At 43.7% G+C, this 18708-nt stretch overlaps 2 protein-coding genes across 2 annotated transcripts in view; one reads left to right on the top strand and one right to left on the bottom strand.

The window, feature by feature from the left end:
- Positions 1–7696, bottom strand: part of rsf1 (remodeling and spacing factor 1) — a 66959-nt gene extending 59263 nt beyond the window's left edge. The window contains exon 1 of the mRNA XM_062974503.1: positions 7469–7696. Coding sequence (XP_062830573.1) covers positions 7469–7655 — 187 coding nt within the window. The 5' untranslated portion in view covers positions 7656–7696. The remainder of the gene's footprint in view (positions 1–7468) is intronic.
- A 288-nt stretch (positions 7697–7984) lies between these two features.
- The window catches only part of aamdc (adipogenesis associated Mth938 domain containing), a 31825-nt gene continuing 21101 nt past the window's right edge, over positions 7985–18708 (top strand). The window contains exon 1 of the mRNA XM_003225966.4: positions 7985–8116. The gene's annotated coding sequence lies outside the window, so the exon portion shown is untranslated. The remainder of the gene's footprint in view (positions 8117–18708) is intronic.

The raw sequence follows: 18708 nt of genomic DNA on the forward strand, positions 1-18708 counted from the left end.
CATTTAATAAAAGCAAAGTCCAAGGCTTTTGTAGAAAACAGATTTCTGCTCCAAGAAAAAAATAGTGAAGAATTTCAAGATAGTGTTTCCTTGAATATTCAAAATGTTTTCCAAAATAAAAATGCACCTTTTTAGCTTATACGTTCCATAACTTCACTTAAACGAAGAGAATTTCCTTCAAGTTTGGCTGACATACCAATACTTAATGCAGAGGGTTAATAGCAGATTTTGAAATATTTAGACTACAAGCAACATTGATATGGCGTTGCCCATAATTATGAAGTTTACATGAAGCTGGGTCCATGTGTCTTAAAGCAGCATAACTCTAAAAGGTATTTCCATCATTTATTTTATTTATTTATTTTTATTTATTTCCATCATTTATATGCTGCCCTTCTCACCCAAAGGGACTCAGGGCGGCTCACAATCTGGCAAATTCGATGCCGGTATACAGTACAAAAATAAACATAGCAATTAAAACAATCAATTTAAAACAATCCAATAAATACATTTAAAACAGTATAAGAAAATACTTAATCCATTCGTCCACATAAACCTTGCACGTAAACCTTAGTCCGGACCGAGTTAAAGCCATAATAATTCATTCATTAAACGCTTGTTCGCAAAGCCAGGTCTTCACCTTTTTTCTGAAACTCAGAAGGGATGGAGCCTGCCGGATGTCACTGGGGAGGGAGTTCCACAGCCGAGGAGCCACCACCGAGAAGGCCCTGTCCCTCGTTCCCACCAGCCACACTTGTGAGGCAGGTGGGACTGAGAGCAGGGCCTCCCCAGACGATCTTAAAGTTCTCATGGGCTCATAGGAGGAGATACGTTCGGATAGGTAAGTTGGACCGGAACCGTAATCTGTTGATTAGTGCCAGTTTGCAAGCTATCAGCTACTGGCTTGCATAGACTTTCCAAGAAAAAGTTGCAGTCAATGGGCATAAATATGGTAACTGTCTGGTACACTGGGGGGGGGGGGGGGGGTACTGCCAGCATCCACATCAGATAGTTTAAGAAGCACTGCCTTCACCGATGCTATCTGTTGTAAATCCATGTATGCACATACAGCAACAGATTATCTTCCTAAATTCATCACTCTTGATAACTTCAAAATGAGTGATTCATGTGCATTAGGAAATGAGCAGTTAAGTGGGAGAGCTATAATCTCCCCCCACACAACATTCATGGCACTACAAAATCTAGAGGTGACACACAAACTAGAGAGAAAGCAAGGGTGAGCCAATGTTTACAGGGTCTACTTGTTTCACTCAGATACCCACAATGTATAACTATATGTAAATGTTTATTTAAATCTCTTAATAGATATAGCACAAATAACTGATTTTAAGGACCACTGAAAATAGACTCTGGTTTAAGAATGTAAGCAGTACAAGATGGACCAAACTAGTAACCACCTAGTCCAGCATTCTTTGCAGATCTCTAGGAATACAAAAAGTACCAGGTCACCAACTAAAAACAAAACAGTAGTTTCCTAGTGGGTCACACACTATTTAAAAAAGCAAGATGGAAGCTTTTACATCTCACCAAGCCTTCTCCATCAGTCATGCTCTAGCTCTAATGAAGGGATATGAAAATTGGCCACATCATATTTTATTTACCATATTTATTTCACATCACACCTTCTTGTTGATATGCGATTTAAGATGGCTCACAAAGGGGTAAGCCCTCCTAGCTTCCCATGGAAGGAGATTCCGCAGTCTGGGAGCTACCACCAAGAAGGCCCTCACATGTCCTCAGCAGATAACCCTATGAGCAAAGAAAAAACCCTTCTCCGGGGATCTTAAGACTCAGGCAAGTTCATACAGTGAGATACAGCTGTATAAATAGATGGTAGGGGAAAATAAAAAAAGAAAACAAGGACCACTCACTATATCAGAGGTTCTTAGCCCTTGGGGTTCTGTGGAAAGATTTCAGGAGGTCTGTGAGCTTAAATATTCTCTTTACTTTCTCTGCCCTCTAACTGAAATCTAGCATTCCCTTCACTTATGTGTGCAATAAATTACAGTAATATTACTTTCAGATCACATTACAATTATTGCATATCCCGAAAAATCCCTTATGCTCATCCATACTTTGAAATTATGGTAGTTGTTAGACCCAACACTGCATCATAAGTGACTGCAGTCCTGCTGTGTACAAATGGTTGTGCGATGTAGTTGGCCAACTACCTGGCAACATAGAACAGATAACAAATATGCCGGTGTCAAGTATCATAAAACTATCTGCCGCTACATTCTGAAGAAGGGTCTGTGGTTTTCACCTGACTGGCAAAGGAGTCCATGGAACAAAAAAGGTTAAGAATCCCTGCTCTAGATTATACAGGGTCACGGTAGGATGGACTTGGATCCCACATCCACCCCAAGATATTTCATTATGTAGATGCAAATATTCCAAAATACAAAATATAGTAGAGTCTCAATTATCCAAGCCTCACTTATCCAAGCCTCTGGATAATCCAAGCCATTTTTGTAGTCAATGTTTTCAATATATCGTGATATTTTGGTGCTAAATTCGTAAATACAGTAATTACAACATAACATTACTGCGTATTGAACTACTTTTTCTGTCAAATTTGTTGTATAACATGAAGTTTTGGTGCTTAATTTGTAAAATCATAATCTAATCTGATGTTTAATAGGCTTTTCCTTAATCCCTCCTTATTATCCAAGTTATTCGCTTATCCAAGCTTCTGCCGGCCCATTTAGCTTGGATAAGTGAGACTCTACTGTACTTCTAGTCACAAGTATTTTGGATAAGGAATACTCCATCTTGAGTATAACATTACTTTCATGTGTCTATGAAAAATAAATGAATGCAGAGTCCCACTCCAAGATCCTTCATTATGTAGAATTCATTATCAAAATACTTCTGGTCCCACATCCAAAGTATTTCATTATGTAGATGCAAATATTCAAAAATCCCAGAGCCAAAACATGTATGGTCCCAAAAATGTTTGATAAAGAATACCCAAAGTAAATGAAACATGAATAAATGAATATTGTGTTTAGATTTGGGCCCCATATCCAAGATACCTTATTAGATGCAAATATCCCAAAATATAAACACTTCTGATCCAAAACATTTCAAATAAGGAATACTCCACACAAATGAAACATAAATGAATATTGTATTTAGATTTGGGTCCCATCACCAAGATACTTCATTATGTAGAATCAAAAGTTCCCAAAATCCAAAATACTTCTGGTTTCAAATATTTTGGATGAGGGATGTTCAAACTTGTGTATAAAATTACTTTCAGATTTTATGTATAAGGTGCATATGACATGTAAATAAGTGCTGTGTTTAGACTTTGACGCCACCACCAAAATTCCTCATTACGCAAATGCAGATATCCCAAAATATAAAATATTTCTGATCCCAAATATTTGGAGTATTCAGATAAGGAATACTCCATATAAATGAATCAAAAGGAATATTGCATTTCAACTTGTATCCTATCTCCAAGATATTTACTGTAATTATAAAGATGCAAATATCCCCAAATCCAAAATACCACTGGTTTCAAACAATTCGGGAAAATAATACTCCACATAAATGACTGCTGTGTTTAGACCTGAGCCCCATCTCCAAAACACCTCATTATATAAATGCAAATACAGTAGAGTCTCACTTATCCAACACTCGCTTATCCAATGTTCTGGATAATCCAACGCATTTTTGTAGTCAATGTTTTCAAAACATTGTGATATTTTGGTGCTAAATTCATAAATACAGTAATTACTACATAGCATTACTGCCTACTGAACTACTTTTTCTGTCAAATTAGTTGTAAAACATGATGTTTTGGTGCTTAATTTGTAAAATCATAACCTAACTTTTCCTTAATCTCTCCTTATTATCCAACATATTTGCTTATCCAACATTCTGCTGGCCCGTTTATGTTGGATAAGTGAGACTCTACTGTATCTCAAGATCCCAAGGAATATTCCACAAAATGGAATACTCCACATAAATGAATACTGCATTTAGACTTGGGTCCAAACTCCAAGATATTTCATGATACAGACAAATGCAAATATCCCAAAATCCAAAATACTTCTGTTCCCTAGCATTTTTAATAAATGATACTTCAACTTGTGTATAAAATTATCTTCAGGCTGTACATATAAGGTATCAAAAGAAGCATAAATGGGGTATTTTGGGGATAATCTCCAAAATATCTCATTATGTAGATGCAAATAGCCCAAAACCCCACATACTTGTGGTCCCAAACATTTCTGATGGGTCCCATTCTCCAAAAATACTTCATGATGTAAATGTAAATATTCCAAAATCCAAAATGTTTCTAGTCCCAAACATTTCAGAGAAGGAATACTCCACATGCATGAAACATAAACCAAGACTGTTTAGACTGGGGTTCCATCTCCAAAATACTTCCTGATGTGGAGGCAAATATCCCAAAATCCCTAACATTTCAGAGAAGGAATCCTCCACATATATGAAGAAAAAAAAGACTGTGTTTAGACTTGGGTCCCACCTTGCAAAATACTTTGTTATATGGAGCCAAATACAGAATCACAAAGTTGGAAAAGACCGCATGGGCCATCCAGTCCAACCCCCTGTTCTGGAAGTATGATTCTATATTTGCCTCCACATAACCAAGTATTTTGCAAATATATCCCAAATATTTAAAACACTTCCGATTCCAAACATTACAGAGAAGGAATACTCCACATACATGAAAAATAAACCAAGACTGTGTTTAGACTCCAAAATATTTCATGATGTGGATGTAAATATCCCAAAATCCAAAACATTTCTACTCCCTAACATTTCTGAGAAGAAATACTCCACATATATTAAACATAAACAAAGGTTGTGTATTTAGACTTTGGTCCCATCTCCAAAATATTTAATGATGTGGATGTAAATATCCCAAAATCCCTAACATTCAGAGAAGGAATGGAGTACATACATGAAACATAAACAAAGTCTGTGTGCTTAGACTTGGGTCCCATATCCAAAAAATTTCATCATGTGGAATGCAAGTATCCCTTAAATCCAATATACTTCCTGAACATTTCATCATGGAGATGCAACTACTATCCCAAAATATAAAACATTTCTACTCCCTAACATCTCAGAGAAGGAATACTCCACACACATGAAACATAAACCAAGACTGTGTTTAGACTTGGGTCCTATCTACAAAATACTTCATGATGTGGAGGCAAATATCCCAAAATCCAATATATTTCCAAAACATTTCAGCAGGGAGATGCAACTATAATCCCAAAAATATTAAACACTTCCGATCCCAAACATTTCTGAGAAGGAATACTCCACATACATGAAACATAAACGCCTGTTTAGACTTGGGTCCCATCTCCAAAACACCTCATGATGTGGAGGCAAATAACCCAAAAGCCAAGATACTTCCAAAATATTTCATCAGGGAGATGCAACTACAATCCCAAAAATATTAAGCACTTCCGATCCCAAAAATTTCTGAGAAGGAATACTCACCATAAATGAAACTTAAACAAATGCCTATTTAGACTTGGGTCCCATCTCCAAAATACTATGTGAAGGAACCCCCCCCCCCCCACACACACACACACACATAATAAAGAAACCACACATTTACCATTGGATACCATCTCCCTACATATTCTATGGCATGGGCAAACTTGGGCCCTCCAGGTGTTTTGGACTCCAACTCCCACCATTCCTAACAGCCTCAGGCCCTTTACTTTCCCCCCTCAGCTGCTTAAGCGGCTGAGGGGGGAAAGGAAGGGGCCTGAAGCTGTTAGGAATGGTGGGAGTTCAAGTCCAAAACACCTGGAGGGCCCAAGTTTGCCCAGGTCTAGTCTAGATGCACCCATAAGTTGGAAACAAGTCTTCGTTGTGTATACAGGATCTTACGATGTCCAATTCAACACAAGGGAAATGTCATTAATGCAGTTTGGCACCACTTTAATGGCCAGAGCTCAATGCTATGGGGTCCTGGGAGCTGTAGTTTACAAGATCTATAGCCCATGAGTGCTTTGGGGGGGGGGGTGTTGTGGGAGTGGGGGTTGGGTTGTGAGAGTGCAAATCCATAAAGAGAAACCTTCCTCGAACACAAAAGAACAGCTATGGAATACCAGGTGAAAGAATGATACGCTAGATCAGGGGTCCTCAAACTTTTTAAGTGGAGGGCCGGTTCACAGTCATCAGATTGTTGAGGGTCTGAATTATCATTTGAAAAAAAATATGAACAAATTCCTATGCACACTGCACATGCCTTATTTGTAGTGCAAATACAACAACAACACCAACAAAATAACAATACAATATATATATTTAAAAATAACCAACATAAACCTATCAGGATTTCAATGGGAAGTGTGGGCCTTCTTCTGGCCAATGAGATAGTCAAGTTAATTAGGATTGTTGTTGTTGTTGTTGTTGTGTGCCTTCAAGTTATTTCAGACTTTGGGCAAGCCTAAGTCTAAAACTGAGGATGGGGGCCAGGTAAATAACCTTGGAGGGCCGCATAGGGCCCCTGGGCCTTAGTTTGGGGACCCCTGCAATAGATGATCTTTAGGAGACCCATTCCCACTCTTATTATGATTTTGATGCCATTCTACACAGTCTGTGCCCCATATTTCCAAGTACAGTAGAGTCTCACTTATCCAAGCCTCGCTTATCCAAGCTTCTGGATTATCCAAGCCATTTTTGTAGTCAATGTTTTCAATATATCATGATATTTTGGTGCTAAATTCATAAATACAGTAATTACAACATAACATTATTGCGTATTGAACTACTTTTTCTGTCAAATTAGTTGTATAACATGTTTTGGCGCTTAATTTGTAAAATCATAACCTAATTTGATGTTTAATAGGCTTTTCCTTAATCCCTCCTTATTATCCAAGATATTCACTTATCCAAGCTTCTGCCGGCCCATTTAGCTTGGATAAGTGAGACTCTACTGTACTAAATTGGAGATGGACAGTTTGGTACAGGGGGTGTGAGTGTTATTAAGCTAGGGGTGCATCTACACTGCAGATTTGATGCAGTTTAATACTAATGTGAGTATTGCTAGACTGATGCAGTTTAATACCAAGATTGAACTCAATGGGAGTTCTGCGAGCTGCAGTTTTGCAAAACCTTGATTTTTCTCTGCCAGAGAGTGGGAAAGGGCCTGAGGCTGTTAGGAATGGTGGGAGTTAAAGTCCAAAACACCTGAAGAGCCCAAGTTTGCCCATTCCTGAGAGAGTAACAAATACCCCACAAGATGCAGAGGCTGTGTGTTTAGACTTGGGCTCGTTCTCCGAAATACCTCGTGATGTGGAGGCCAATCCCCCACAAGATCGAGATTAGCAATCCTTGGATCCCCCTCCCAAAATACGTCCTGAAAGAAACTCAAATCAACTCAAATTAAGGCAGAGGTGGGATCTGGCTCCGAGGCCTAGGCCTAGGCCGCCCCCGCTCTCACCCTGCTGGGCGCCGCTCCCGCGCAAGGCTCGCTCCAGCTCCGGGAAGGGCAGCTCGGGCAGGTCGAGGAGGGCCCCGTAGCGCTCCAGGAAGGAGCAGACGACGGCGAAGCTGGGGCACGAAGCCGGGCAGCTCCCCGGCGGCGGAGGGGGAGGAGGCGATGGAGGAGCCGCCGCTGCCGCCGCCATCTTGGATCCTGAGAGGATGGATGAAGAAGGCGAGCGAAGGGAAGGCCGGGAGGAGTGGACGCGAGGGAAGGCAGGGGGCGCTGTGGGGTGCAGCGCGGGGAGGAGGCGAGACGCCGTTGCGGAGAATCAACCAGAGACGGGGCAGAGCGGCCGCGCGCGACACTTCGCCCCCCCAATCCTCTGTGATTGACACAGGAACCAAAACGAGGCTGGAGTGGGCGGGGATAGAACTCCTCCTTAACCAATCGCGGCGCCGCTAGGGAAAGGTGCGGAATCATAATAAAAAAAGAGGTGGTAAGTCTCCCAATGGACAAGAGGGCGTGGCCGAGCAAGAAAGTGGGTTGGGCTGGCCACCTCTTAGTGGCCGCAGGCGATGTCACTCAATACGCCGCGCCCAATCAGAGGCGTAACTTGACTAATAAGGGAAGCGGACAGTCTGTTGTTGCCTCGGCTCAGGATAGGTGAGTGAGTGTCAACTATGCCAGTATTTAATTACATGTTCATTTTCCGTTGTGAATTAACTAATTAATAGACCACTTTATATTTTAATTATCATCCTTCTTAATCTATTTTTAATAATTATTTTTGTGTTCGCTTGTGTATTGCTTTTAGTTTAATATAATCATATACAGTAGAGTCTCACTTATCCAACACTCGCTTATCCAATGTTCTGGATTATCCAACGCATTTTTGTAGTCAATGTTTTCAATACAATACTCTACTGTAATTAGTATAGCATAATTAGTATAGCATATTAGGCTATAATTTAGTACAGTAGAGTCTCATTTATCCAACATAAACGGGCTGGCAGAACCTTGGATAAGCGAATATCTTGGATAATAAGGAGGGATTAAGGAAAAGCCTACTAAACATCAAATTAGGTTATGATTTTACAAATTAAGCACCAAAACATCATGTTATACAACAAATTTGACAGAAAAAGTAATTCAATACGAAATAATGCTATGTAGTAATTACTGTATTTACGAATTTAGCACCAAAATATCATGATACAGTAGAGTCTCACTTATCCAACATAAACGGGCTGGCAGAATGTTGGATAAGCGAATATGTTGGATAATAAGGAGAGATTAAGAAAAAACCTATTAAACAGCAAAATTGGTTATGATTTTACAAATGAGACACCAAAACATCATGTTATACAACAAATTTGACAGAAAAAGTAGTTCAATACGCAGTAATGTTATGTTGTAATTACTGTATTTACGAATTTAGCACCAAAATATCACGATATATTGAAAACATTGACTACAAAAATGCGTTGGATAATCCAGATCGTTGGATAAGTGAGACTCTACTGTATATTGAAAACATTGACTACAAAAATGCCTTGGATAATCCAGAACCTTGGATAAGTGAGTCTTGGATAAGTGAGACTCTACTGTAATCATATAATTAGTATTGCATAAATAGTATAGCGTATTAGGCTATAATTTAGTATAATGTAATTGGGCTGCTGTGAGTTTTCTGGAGTTTATGGCCATATTCCAGAAGCATTCTCTCCTGACATTTCGCCCACATCTATGGCAGGCATCCTCAGAGGTTGTGAGATCTGTTGGAAACTAGGCAAGTGGGGTTTATATTTCTGTGGAAGGTCCAGGGTTGGAAGAAAGAACTCTTTGTCTGTTTGAGGCAACTGTGAAAGTTGCCATTGGCCACCTTGATTAGTACTGAAAAGGCTTGCAGCTTCAAAGCCTGGCTGCTGCCTGCCTTGGGGAATCCTTTGTTGGGAGGTGTTAGCTGGCCCTGATTGATTCATGTCTGGAATTCCGCTGTTTTCTGAATGTTGTTCTTTATTTACTGTCCCGATATTAGAGGTTTTTTTAAAAAATACTGGTTGCCAGATTTTGTTCATTTTCATGGTTTCATGATTTCTTCCTTTCTGTTGAAGTTGTCCACATGCCTGGGGACTTCAATGGCTTCTCTGTGTAGTCTGACATGGTGGTTGTCCACAGTCGCACAAGTTGGAGGATTTTTTTAGGTAGTGCCATTTTGCCAGGCTGTCTTTTGATCTGCCAACTCTACTTCTGAGTCTGTTCAGGGAATTCCAAGTTGCCCCTTCTTGGTTTGCCTCTGGAGGAAGACCCTCGTTGGGGGACATCCAACTGGGATTTCCTGGTTTAGCTGCCCAGAGAGATACTCTTGCTATTGCAGGGGGAACATTAAGAGTGTCGCACCTCAGGTTAGCTTCACCTTGCTAAATACACCAGGCTGTACACAGGTTGTAGTCTTTTGTAGTTTATTAGGAAATAGGAGATAAATAGTTCTTAAAAGCAAAAGTAAATATCCAAAAGATTGTTGCAAGGCTATAAAGAATAATCCAAGAAAACATTAGGCATAAAACAAGGTTTCATCAATGCAAGACAAAGTCCCATAAACTTGAATACATAGAGTTGCAAGGTAATCCGGGAAAGCAAGAGATCGCTTCTTGACTCCAAACGAGATGTTGCTTTTGACAAAGGTTTGTCTCTCAGCACCTCCTTTAATAATCCCTGCATAGCATGAATGCATTCCTTTGGCCTCTGACCTCTCTCTTGTTTGCTATTCTGACACTCCTGCGGACCCGGAATTCCAAACAGCCAGCTCGATCTTGAGATGCTGTTTGGTCAAGGCTAGACAGCGCATTAGCAGCAGCCTCTGTCTGCATGCTACCGTGTTTCCCCGAAAATAAGACAGTGTCTTATATTGATTTTTGCTCCCAAAGATGTGCTAGGTCTTATTTTCAGGGGATGTCTTATTTTTCCATGAAGAAGAATTCACATTTATTGTTGAACAAAAAAATGAACATTTATTATATACTGTACAGCAGTTGTCATCACAAACCAGCATAACCAGACAAACTGTGAATCCTATCAAGAATTTCTTGTTACTACCATTATTTCCATGTACAACAATTCTATGGTACATATATTTGCCAATCCTGCAAGCTCTGGTGTTTTGTTTGTTGGGCATGCTTCCAAACAAAATCTTTGCTAGGTCTTACTTTCAGGGGAGGCCTTATATTTAGCAATTCAGCAAAACCTCTACTAGGTCTTATTTTCTGGGGATGTCTTATTTTAGGGGAAACAGGGTATCTAGCTGGGAGCTGTGCTCCCTTTGCACCTGGATAGCCTCAGTATCATCTCCACCATTCCCTGCCGTGGGAATGCCTCCCTGCTCCTCTTCTCTCACAACAGGGACACGCTGAACCTGAATCCCATAATTCCCATCCGAGTCATCTTCAACCTGAATCCCATCATCTTGAACATCTGGAACTTGAATCCCACAATCCCCATCAGAGTCACTCTGAGACTCCAGCTGAGGAGTGGTGGTTCTCATGAAGCTTTTCCTAGATTTGTGTCTACTGGGAGGAGGCTGACAACCATGCAGTGGATGGTTTTCACAGTATTCAACCTTATTTTATCATAGCAGCAACTTCCCATCACACATCCGGGGGGGGGGGGGGGGGGAATGCCAACTAGCTTGTATAGTTCATCAACAGGTGTAGGTTTAAGGCATCCTGTGATTATTCTGCATGTTTTGTTCAGTGCTATGTCCACCTGCTTCGCTGTGCCAGACAGGACAGGCGTACTCAGCAGTTGAGTAAGACAAGGCCAGGGCTGATGTTCTTATTACTTGTGGGTCTGCACCCCATGCGCTGCCAGTCAGTTTCCGCAGGATGTTATTGCGTGCAGGTACTGTGATGACCCATGGGCAATGTAGTCCCATTCCTGGCACTGTGGTGCCAGATGAAGAGGAAAACTTGGGTTTTTCACCGTTCCAGCCAGAATTGGAACTTTCCCAGCCAGATTTGGAAACCTTGCACCTGCAAGAGATTTGTCTTCCAGAAGTCTGTCAAACAAGCCCCGAGCCACAATCTCCTACGTTTTCTCGCCATGCTTTTTGTAAACAACAGAGGGGAGTTCAACAGGCGTCCCGCAGGAGTGCTAGGATAGCTGCTAAGCATTCAGCTGATTAAGCCTGCTTTCCATGGGAAACTTTAAGGAGTCATGCATCTGGACTCAGAGAATAGCTTTCGTTTCTGGTTCTCCAGGGAACTGCTCTTTGGTGGGAAAACTAGATCCTATTTAGGTGCTTTGCCCACAAAGGGATCTTGCGGAGTCAATTCGTCAGCAACTGGAGTAGGTTGTGTGTGGACAGCGCTACTCCGCTTCTAAGCCTTCGTTCCTGTTTCCAAGCCTACGTTCCCGTTCCAGCCTTGTTACCCTCCGCGGACTTTGCCTTGCTTCCTAGGACTCAGCCTTGTTTTCCAGGACTCTGCCTTGCCTTGTTTTCCGGATTTTGCCAAGTATTCCACGGATCTTGTTCTTGCTCCTCGTCCTTGTTGCCTTGTATCAAGCCCTGTTTCAAGTTACTCCCTAGCCTCGCTCAAGTTCCATTGGACTAAAGGACCTTGTCATCTCCCCTCACTTTGCCTGGCAAAGTGAGTGTTTCGGTTATTGGATTACAACTTTGGACCTTAATATTTCATATTGGACATTGTTTCTTTGGACTAATTTTGACCTTTCCTGAAAGGTCTATTTCTGGACTATTTCATACACTTGCTTTTATTAACTTTATATATTCCTTCAATAAAGATATTAGATAGAATCTGGCCTCGGTGTATGGTTATTGGTGCTCTGCAGCCTGGGTCGTGACAGTTTGACTCCGCCACCCTAAGCACCAATTAACCTAGGCCAGAATGTCTACCGGAACCGTGCCGGGTGGCCAGCCACTCAGCTACACCATCGACAAGGACGAAGTGGACCGCATCCGTGACAAGCTCAATGCGCAGGATGGAGAAATTAGGGGTTTGAAGGAGCGCGGAATCCGTCTCCCGGCCATGGCGTTGCCAACCAAGTTCTCCGGAGAAGCTTCTAAGGTTCATGTTTTCCGTCGCCAATGCCAGGCTTATCTAGAGGCCCGTGCTGCCGAGTTTCCCCAAGAAGACATCAAGGTGGCGTGGATTTACAGTCTCCTAGACAGGCCAGCGGCCAACTGGGCGACGGCACTGTTCGACCAAGTCTCCCCACATCTAAGATCAGCGCAACACTTCTTGGACCACCTTAAGGCGACTTGGGGGATCGAGGATAATTTGGAGGCAGCCGGCCACAAACTCCGGCGCCTCTCCCAAGGAGACAGACCCTTGTCCTAGTACATAGCCGAGTTCCGAGTGCTGGCCCATAACACCGGCTGGAACGATGTAGCCCTCAGAGGACAATTTCGGGAGGGTCTCAACATCGAGATGCTGGAGGAAATCTCCAAGGTGGATCCTCCACACTCTCTTGAAGCACTCATTGATCAATGTTTACGAGCTGAAGTCATGCTTGCCAACAGAAAGCAATGGATTCGAGGCCAGAGCGGTAGGACTGGAGCGAAACCTCCCGCTCCCACCGGCGTCCAGCCGCGTCCTGTGTGGAGACCCCCGCCACCAGCCCCATACCCCCGAGGAAGCGAGGAGGTGCCAATGCAGTTGGGCAACGTGCGACCCAGACTAGATGCCGCCGAGAAGGCCCGCCGCCAACGCCTAAATCTCTGTTGGTACTGCGGAAACGGGGGCCACTTTGCCAGAGAGTGTCCAGCCAAAGGGAAGCCCGCCGCTCGTCTGGCGACGGCGTCCTCCACGGAGACGAAGACATCTGAGGCGGCTGGCGCGCAGCCGGCGGGGGAAGCCGGCGACCGGGCGTAGAGAGGCTCGCCAGCCCGGTCAAAAACCCCACTCAAGAGCCGCCAACCGGGGTCCTATTTCTCCTAGTGGTCACCTTGTGGTCAGTGAAAAAAGGACCCGTCATGGTCCATGCCATGATAGACTCAGGAGCCACAAACAATTTCATTGATAGAGAGTATGCCGACTCTCTGGGATTACAATATCATGACTTCAAGAATGCCCGGGTGGTGCAAGCCATCGACGGCCGCCCCCTCAAGACAGGTCCAGTAAGCCAGTGGTCGGAACCCACCAGAATGTGGATAAGGGAACACATGGAAGAGATTTCCTTCTTTGTTACCGAGGTTCCCCATTTCCCTGTGATTTTGGGAATTCCATGGCTGACACTCCACGACCCAAGCATCTCCTGGTCCAACAGAGAACTGCAGTTTGCTTCAAAATATTGCCAAAACCATTGCCTAGTAGCCAAGGTCTGCCATGCCACAGACGCTGAACCCATTATCACCTTGCCCAAGAAGTACTCAGAATATTGGGATGTATTCAATGAAAAAGAAGCCGAGAGACTACCCCCACATAGACCTTATGACTGTGCCATTGACTTGGTGGAGGGGGCCCCGATCCCGCGAGGACACCTCTACTCCCTGACTGAACCAGAGCAAGAAGCTCTCAGGGAGTTCTTAGAGACAAACCTCCGCAAGGGGTTTATTAGACCCTCTCAATCCCCAGCCGCTTCCCCAGTGATGTTCGTGAAAAAGAAGTCAGGGGACCTACGCTTGGTGGTGGACTATAGAGCATTGAACAATATCACTAAGCGAAACCGGTATCCCCTGCCTTTGATCTCGGACCTCTTAGACCGGCTTCGAGGGGCTAAGGTTTACACCAAGCTGGATCTTCGAGGAGCTTATAATCTAGTTCGCATCAGGGAAGGGGACGAGTGGAAGACTGCCTTCCAGACTAAATTCAGTTTATTCGAAACCCTGGTCATGAATTTCGGTTTATGTGGAGCTCCCGCAACGTTTCAACATTTTGTCAACGATATCTTTCAGGATTATCTAGACCGGTTCTTGATCATCTACCTGGACGATTTTTTGGTGTTTTCTAGATCGCAATCAGAACATGAGAACCACGTCAGAATGGTGTTACAACGATTGCGGGATCATGGACTTTATGCCAAGCTGGAAAAATGCGCTTTTGATCTACAAGAGGTAGATTTCCTGGGTTATCGTGTCTCGCCACTAGGGCTCACCATGGACCCGGCCAAGGTAACAGCAGTATTGGAATGGCGGGCGCCAACCAACAAGAAAGAGGTGCAACGCTTCTTGGGGTTCGCGAACTACTACCGCAAGTTCATTCCAGACTTTGCTCGCTGGTCTGATCCAATCACCAGCTGCATCCGAGGGAAACAGCCTTTCCGCTGGACAGAGCAAGCTGAGAAAGGATTCCAACAACTAAAGAAATTATTCACGTCACAGCCAATCCTTCAGCACCCAGATCCTGAAACCCCTTTTGTCGTACAGGCGGACGCCTCCGATGTGGCAATTGGAGCGGTACTCTTGCAACCAGTGGGAGAACATCTTCACCCTTGTGCCTTTTACTCTCGTCAACTGACTGCCCCAGAGAGAAACTACACTATTTGGGAAAAGGAACTTTTGGCCATAAAGGCAGCCTTTGAAACTTGGAGACATTGGTTAGAAGGGGCCAAATTTCCCATTGAGGTCCACACTGATCATCGGAATCTAGAACATTTAAGAACTGCTCGCAAACTAAATCAGAGACAACAACGCTGGGCTTTATTCTTTGAGCGTTTTGACTTCCAAATCCATTATGTAACCCCAGCCCAGACCAAACAGGCAGATGCTTTGTCACGAAAACCGGAATATGCTGCAGGGCGCAAGGAGACCTTTGAGTCCCAATTGCTGCAGCCCGAGAACTTTGCCACGCTCACAGTGGGAAACACTAAATCCACCCCAATTGAATCTACTCCCTCAACTCCAGGGCCCCTTTGTGCTCAGGAAATCAGGGCCAGTCAACAAACAGATGCCTGGGCTCAGGATCAACTTCGCCAAGGACTACATTTTCCCTTCTCGCTTAAGGATGGGTTACTTTGCTATAGAAATCATGTCTACATTCCCCCAGGACCGGGCAGAGAAAAGGCACTTCGTCTGTGTCATGACTGTAAGCCAGCAGGGCATTTCGGACTATTTAAAACCATGCATTTGATCCTAAGAGATTTCTGGTGGCCTAAGATCCGCAAGGATGTGGAAAAATATGTCAATACCTGCCCAATATGTCAGCGCTCCAAGACAAGACGGGAGAAGCCCTCGGGGCTTCTGCATCCCCTTCCTACTCCATCTCGCCCATGGGAAATAATCTCTGCGGATTTTATCACTGATCTACCACCTTCCTGCGGATTCACCACGATCCTAGTGGTGGTGGACCTTTTTACCAAGTTAGCCCATTTCATTCCCTGCGATGGCCTTCCCACGGCCAAAGAGACTGCAGATTTATTCCTTCAGCACGTTTTCAGATTGCATGGGTTGCCCAAGAGTTTGGTCACAGACCGTGGGTCCCAATTCACCTCTCGTTTCTGGAGAGCACTACAAAAACTATTGGGCATAGACTCTCGTTTATCTTCGGCTCACCATCCACAAACGGATGGGCAGACAGAGCGCACCAATGCCACTCTGGAACAATATCTTCGCTGCTATGTAAACTATCAACAGGACAATTGGGCTTCCCTGTTACCGCTGTCAGAGTTTGCCTATAACAATGGTGTCCAGGCTTCTACTAAAGAAACCCCGTTCTTTGCAAACTACGGCTACCATCCACGTTTCTTCCCTCCTGTTATTGAAACCTCAGAGGTTCCCGCAGCAGAGGACTGGCTGCAAGAACTCACAGTGGTGCAACAACTTTTGCTCCAGCAATTAGACCAAGCCAAGGAGGACGCCACGCGGACAAACATCGCCAGTCGGGCCCCGAAATCAAGGTAGGAGATCGGGTTCTTCTGTCCACTCGCTTTTTGCCCTCCCACCGCCCTTGCCGGAAGTTAGATGCCCGTTTCATTGGCCCCTATCCAGTGGTGGCGCAACTTAACCCCGTGACTTTCAAACTCCAACTGCCGCGCTCTATGCGCATTCATCCAGTGTTTCATCGCTCCCTGCTCCTTCCGGCGGATGGTGTGCGCCCTGATGCAGACCGGCCGGCCCCCACTCCTGTTTTAGTGGATGGGGAGGAAGAATTCGAGGTTCAGGACATTTTGGATTCTCGCTTTCACCGCCGCCGCCTGCAATATCTCATTGACTGGGCGGGTTTTGGCCCCGAAGAACGCTCTTGGGTAGACGCTTCCACAGTCCATGCCCCCGATTTAGCCCGCCGCTTCCATCAGAACTACCCTGCTAAGCCGCGGTCCCGCACTTCGGGGAGAGAGCTCATTTTTGAGAGGGGGCTTGAGGGGGGGGATAGTGTGATGACCCATGGGCAATGTAGTCCCATTCCTGGCACTGTGGTGCCAGATGAAGAGGAAAACTTGGGTTTTTCACCGTTCCAGCCAGAATTGGAACTTTCCCAGCCAGATTTGGAAACCTTGCACCTGCAAGAGATTTGTCTTCCAGAAGTCTGTCAAACAAGCCCCGAGCCACAATCTCCTACGTTTTCTCGCCATGCTTTTTGTAAACAACAGAGGGGAGTTCAACAGGCGTCCCGCAGGAGTGCTAGGATAGCTGCTAAGCATTCAGCTGATTAAGCCTGCTTTCCATGGGAAACTTTAAGGAGTCATGCATCTGGACTCAGAGAATAGCTTTCGTTTCTGGTTCTCCAGGGAACTGCTCTTTGGTGGGAAAACTAGATCCTATTTAGGTGCTTTGCCCACAAAGGGATCTTGCGGAGTCAATTCGTCAGCAACTGGAGTAGGTTGTGTGTGGACAGCGCTACTCCGCTTCTAAGCCTTCGTTCCTGTTTCCAAGCCTACGTTCCCGTTCCAGCCTTGTTACCCTCCGCGGACCTTGCCTTGCTTCCTAGGACTCAGCCTTGTTTTCCAGGACTCTGCCTTGCCTTGTTTTCCGGATTTTGCCAAGTATTCCACGGATCTTGTTCTTGCTCCTCGTCCTTGTTGCCTTGTATCAAGCCCTGTTTCAAGTTACTCCCTAGCCTCGCTCAAGTTCCATTGGACTAAAGGACCTTGTCATCTCCCCTCACTTTGCCTGGCAAAGTGAGTGTTTCGGTTATTGGATTACAACTTTGGACCTTAATATTTCATATTGGACATTGTTTCTTTGGACTAATTTTGACCTTTCCTGAAAGGTCTATTTCTGGACTATTTCATACACTTGCTTTTATTAACTTTATATATTCCTTCAATAAAGATATTAGATAGAATCTGGCCTCGGTGTATGGTTATTGGTGCTCTGCAGCCTGGGTCGTGACAGGTACTTTGTGTTTGGTGTTCATGCAGTGTTTCCTATATGTTAGTGTTCGATCTAAGGTGGCACCAAGATATTTAGGATGGAAACAGTGTTCAAGCTCTTGGCCTTCCCAAGTAACTTTCAGTTTCCTGTTGGCTTCACGGTTACTTAGGTAAAAAGCACACACTTGTGTCTTAGCAGGGTTAGGCTTCAGGTGGTTCTCTTTGTAGTAGCTAAAGAGATCTTTCAAGACATTGATGAGTTGGTTTTCAACTGTTTCAAAGTCTTTTGCTTGTGTTGTTAGGCCAAGGTCATCAGCATATATAAAGCTCTTTGTGAGTGGTGGTTGTGGCTGATTGTTCGTAAAGATATTAAACAAGGTTGGTGCAAGAACACTTCCTTGGGGTAAACCATTCTTTTGCCTCCTCCATCTACTTTTCCTACCCTGAAACTCCACATAGAAGCTGCGGTTTTCTAGGAGGGTCTGGACCGATTTTGTAAAATCATAGTACCAGGTGATATGGTAGACTTTATGCAGCATTTTCCTATGTTGCACTGTGTCATAGTCTGCCACAAGATCCACAAAAACTGCTCCCGTTATGCAACCTTTCTTTCTTTTCTTTTTTAAATAATTTTTATTAAAAAAAAAGATTTTACTACATAAAAAGTAGGGGAACAATATTGTAAAATAGAAAAGACAGAATGACTAAGAAAAAAAGAGGAAGAAAAAAGAAAAAAAAAGAAAAGAAAGAAAATCTTAGGAAAATTTAGGGGTAAATTGGTCTTCCATTCTTTGTTCTTCTCGTCGTCAATCATCTAATATAATCAAAAAAAAATTTTTTTTACATTTTTTAGACTCTTCAATGACCTCATGGCTTGACTCTTGTTTTTTTTTTAATCTTTATTTTCTTCCTATATTCCTCGTATCCTTTCCAATCTGCAATTATGCAACCTTTCTCATAGCCTTTCTCAATATACTCGGTCAAGT

Source organism: Anolis carolinensis, chromosome 3, assembly GCF_035594765.1.
Source record: "Anolis carolinensis isolate JA03-04 chromosome 3, rAnoCar3.1.pri, whole genome shotgun sequence".
Classification (NCBI taxonomy): Eukaryota; Metazoa; Chordata; class Lepidosauria; order Squamata; family Dactyloidae; genus Anolis; species Anolis carolinensis.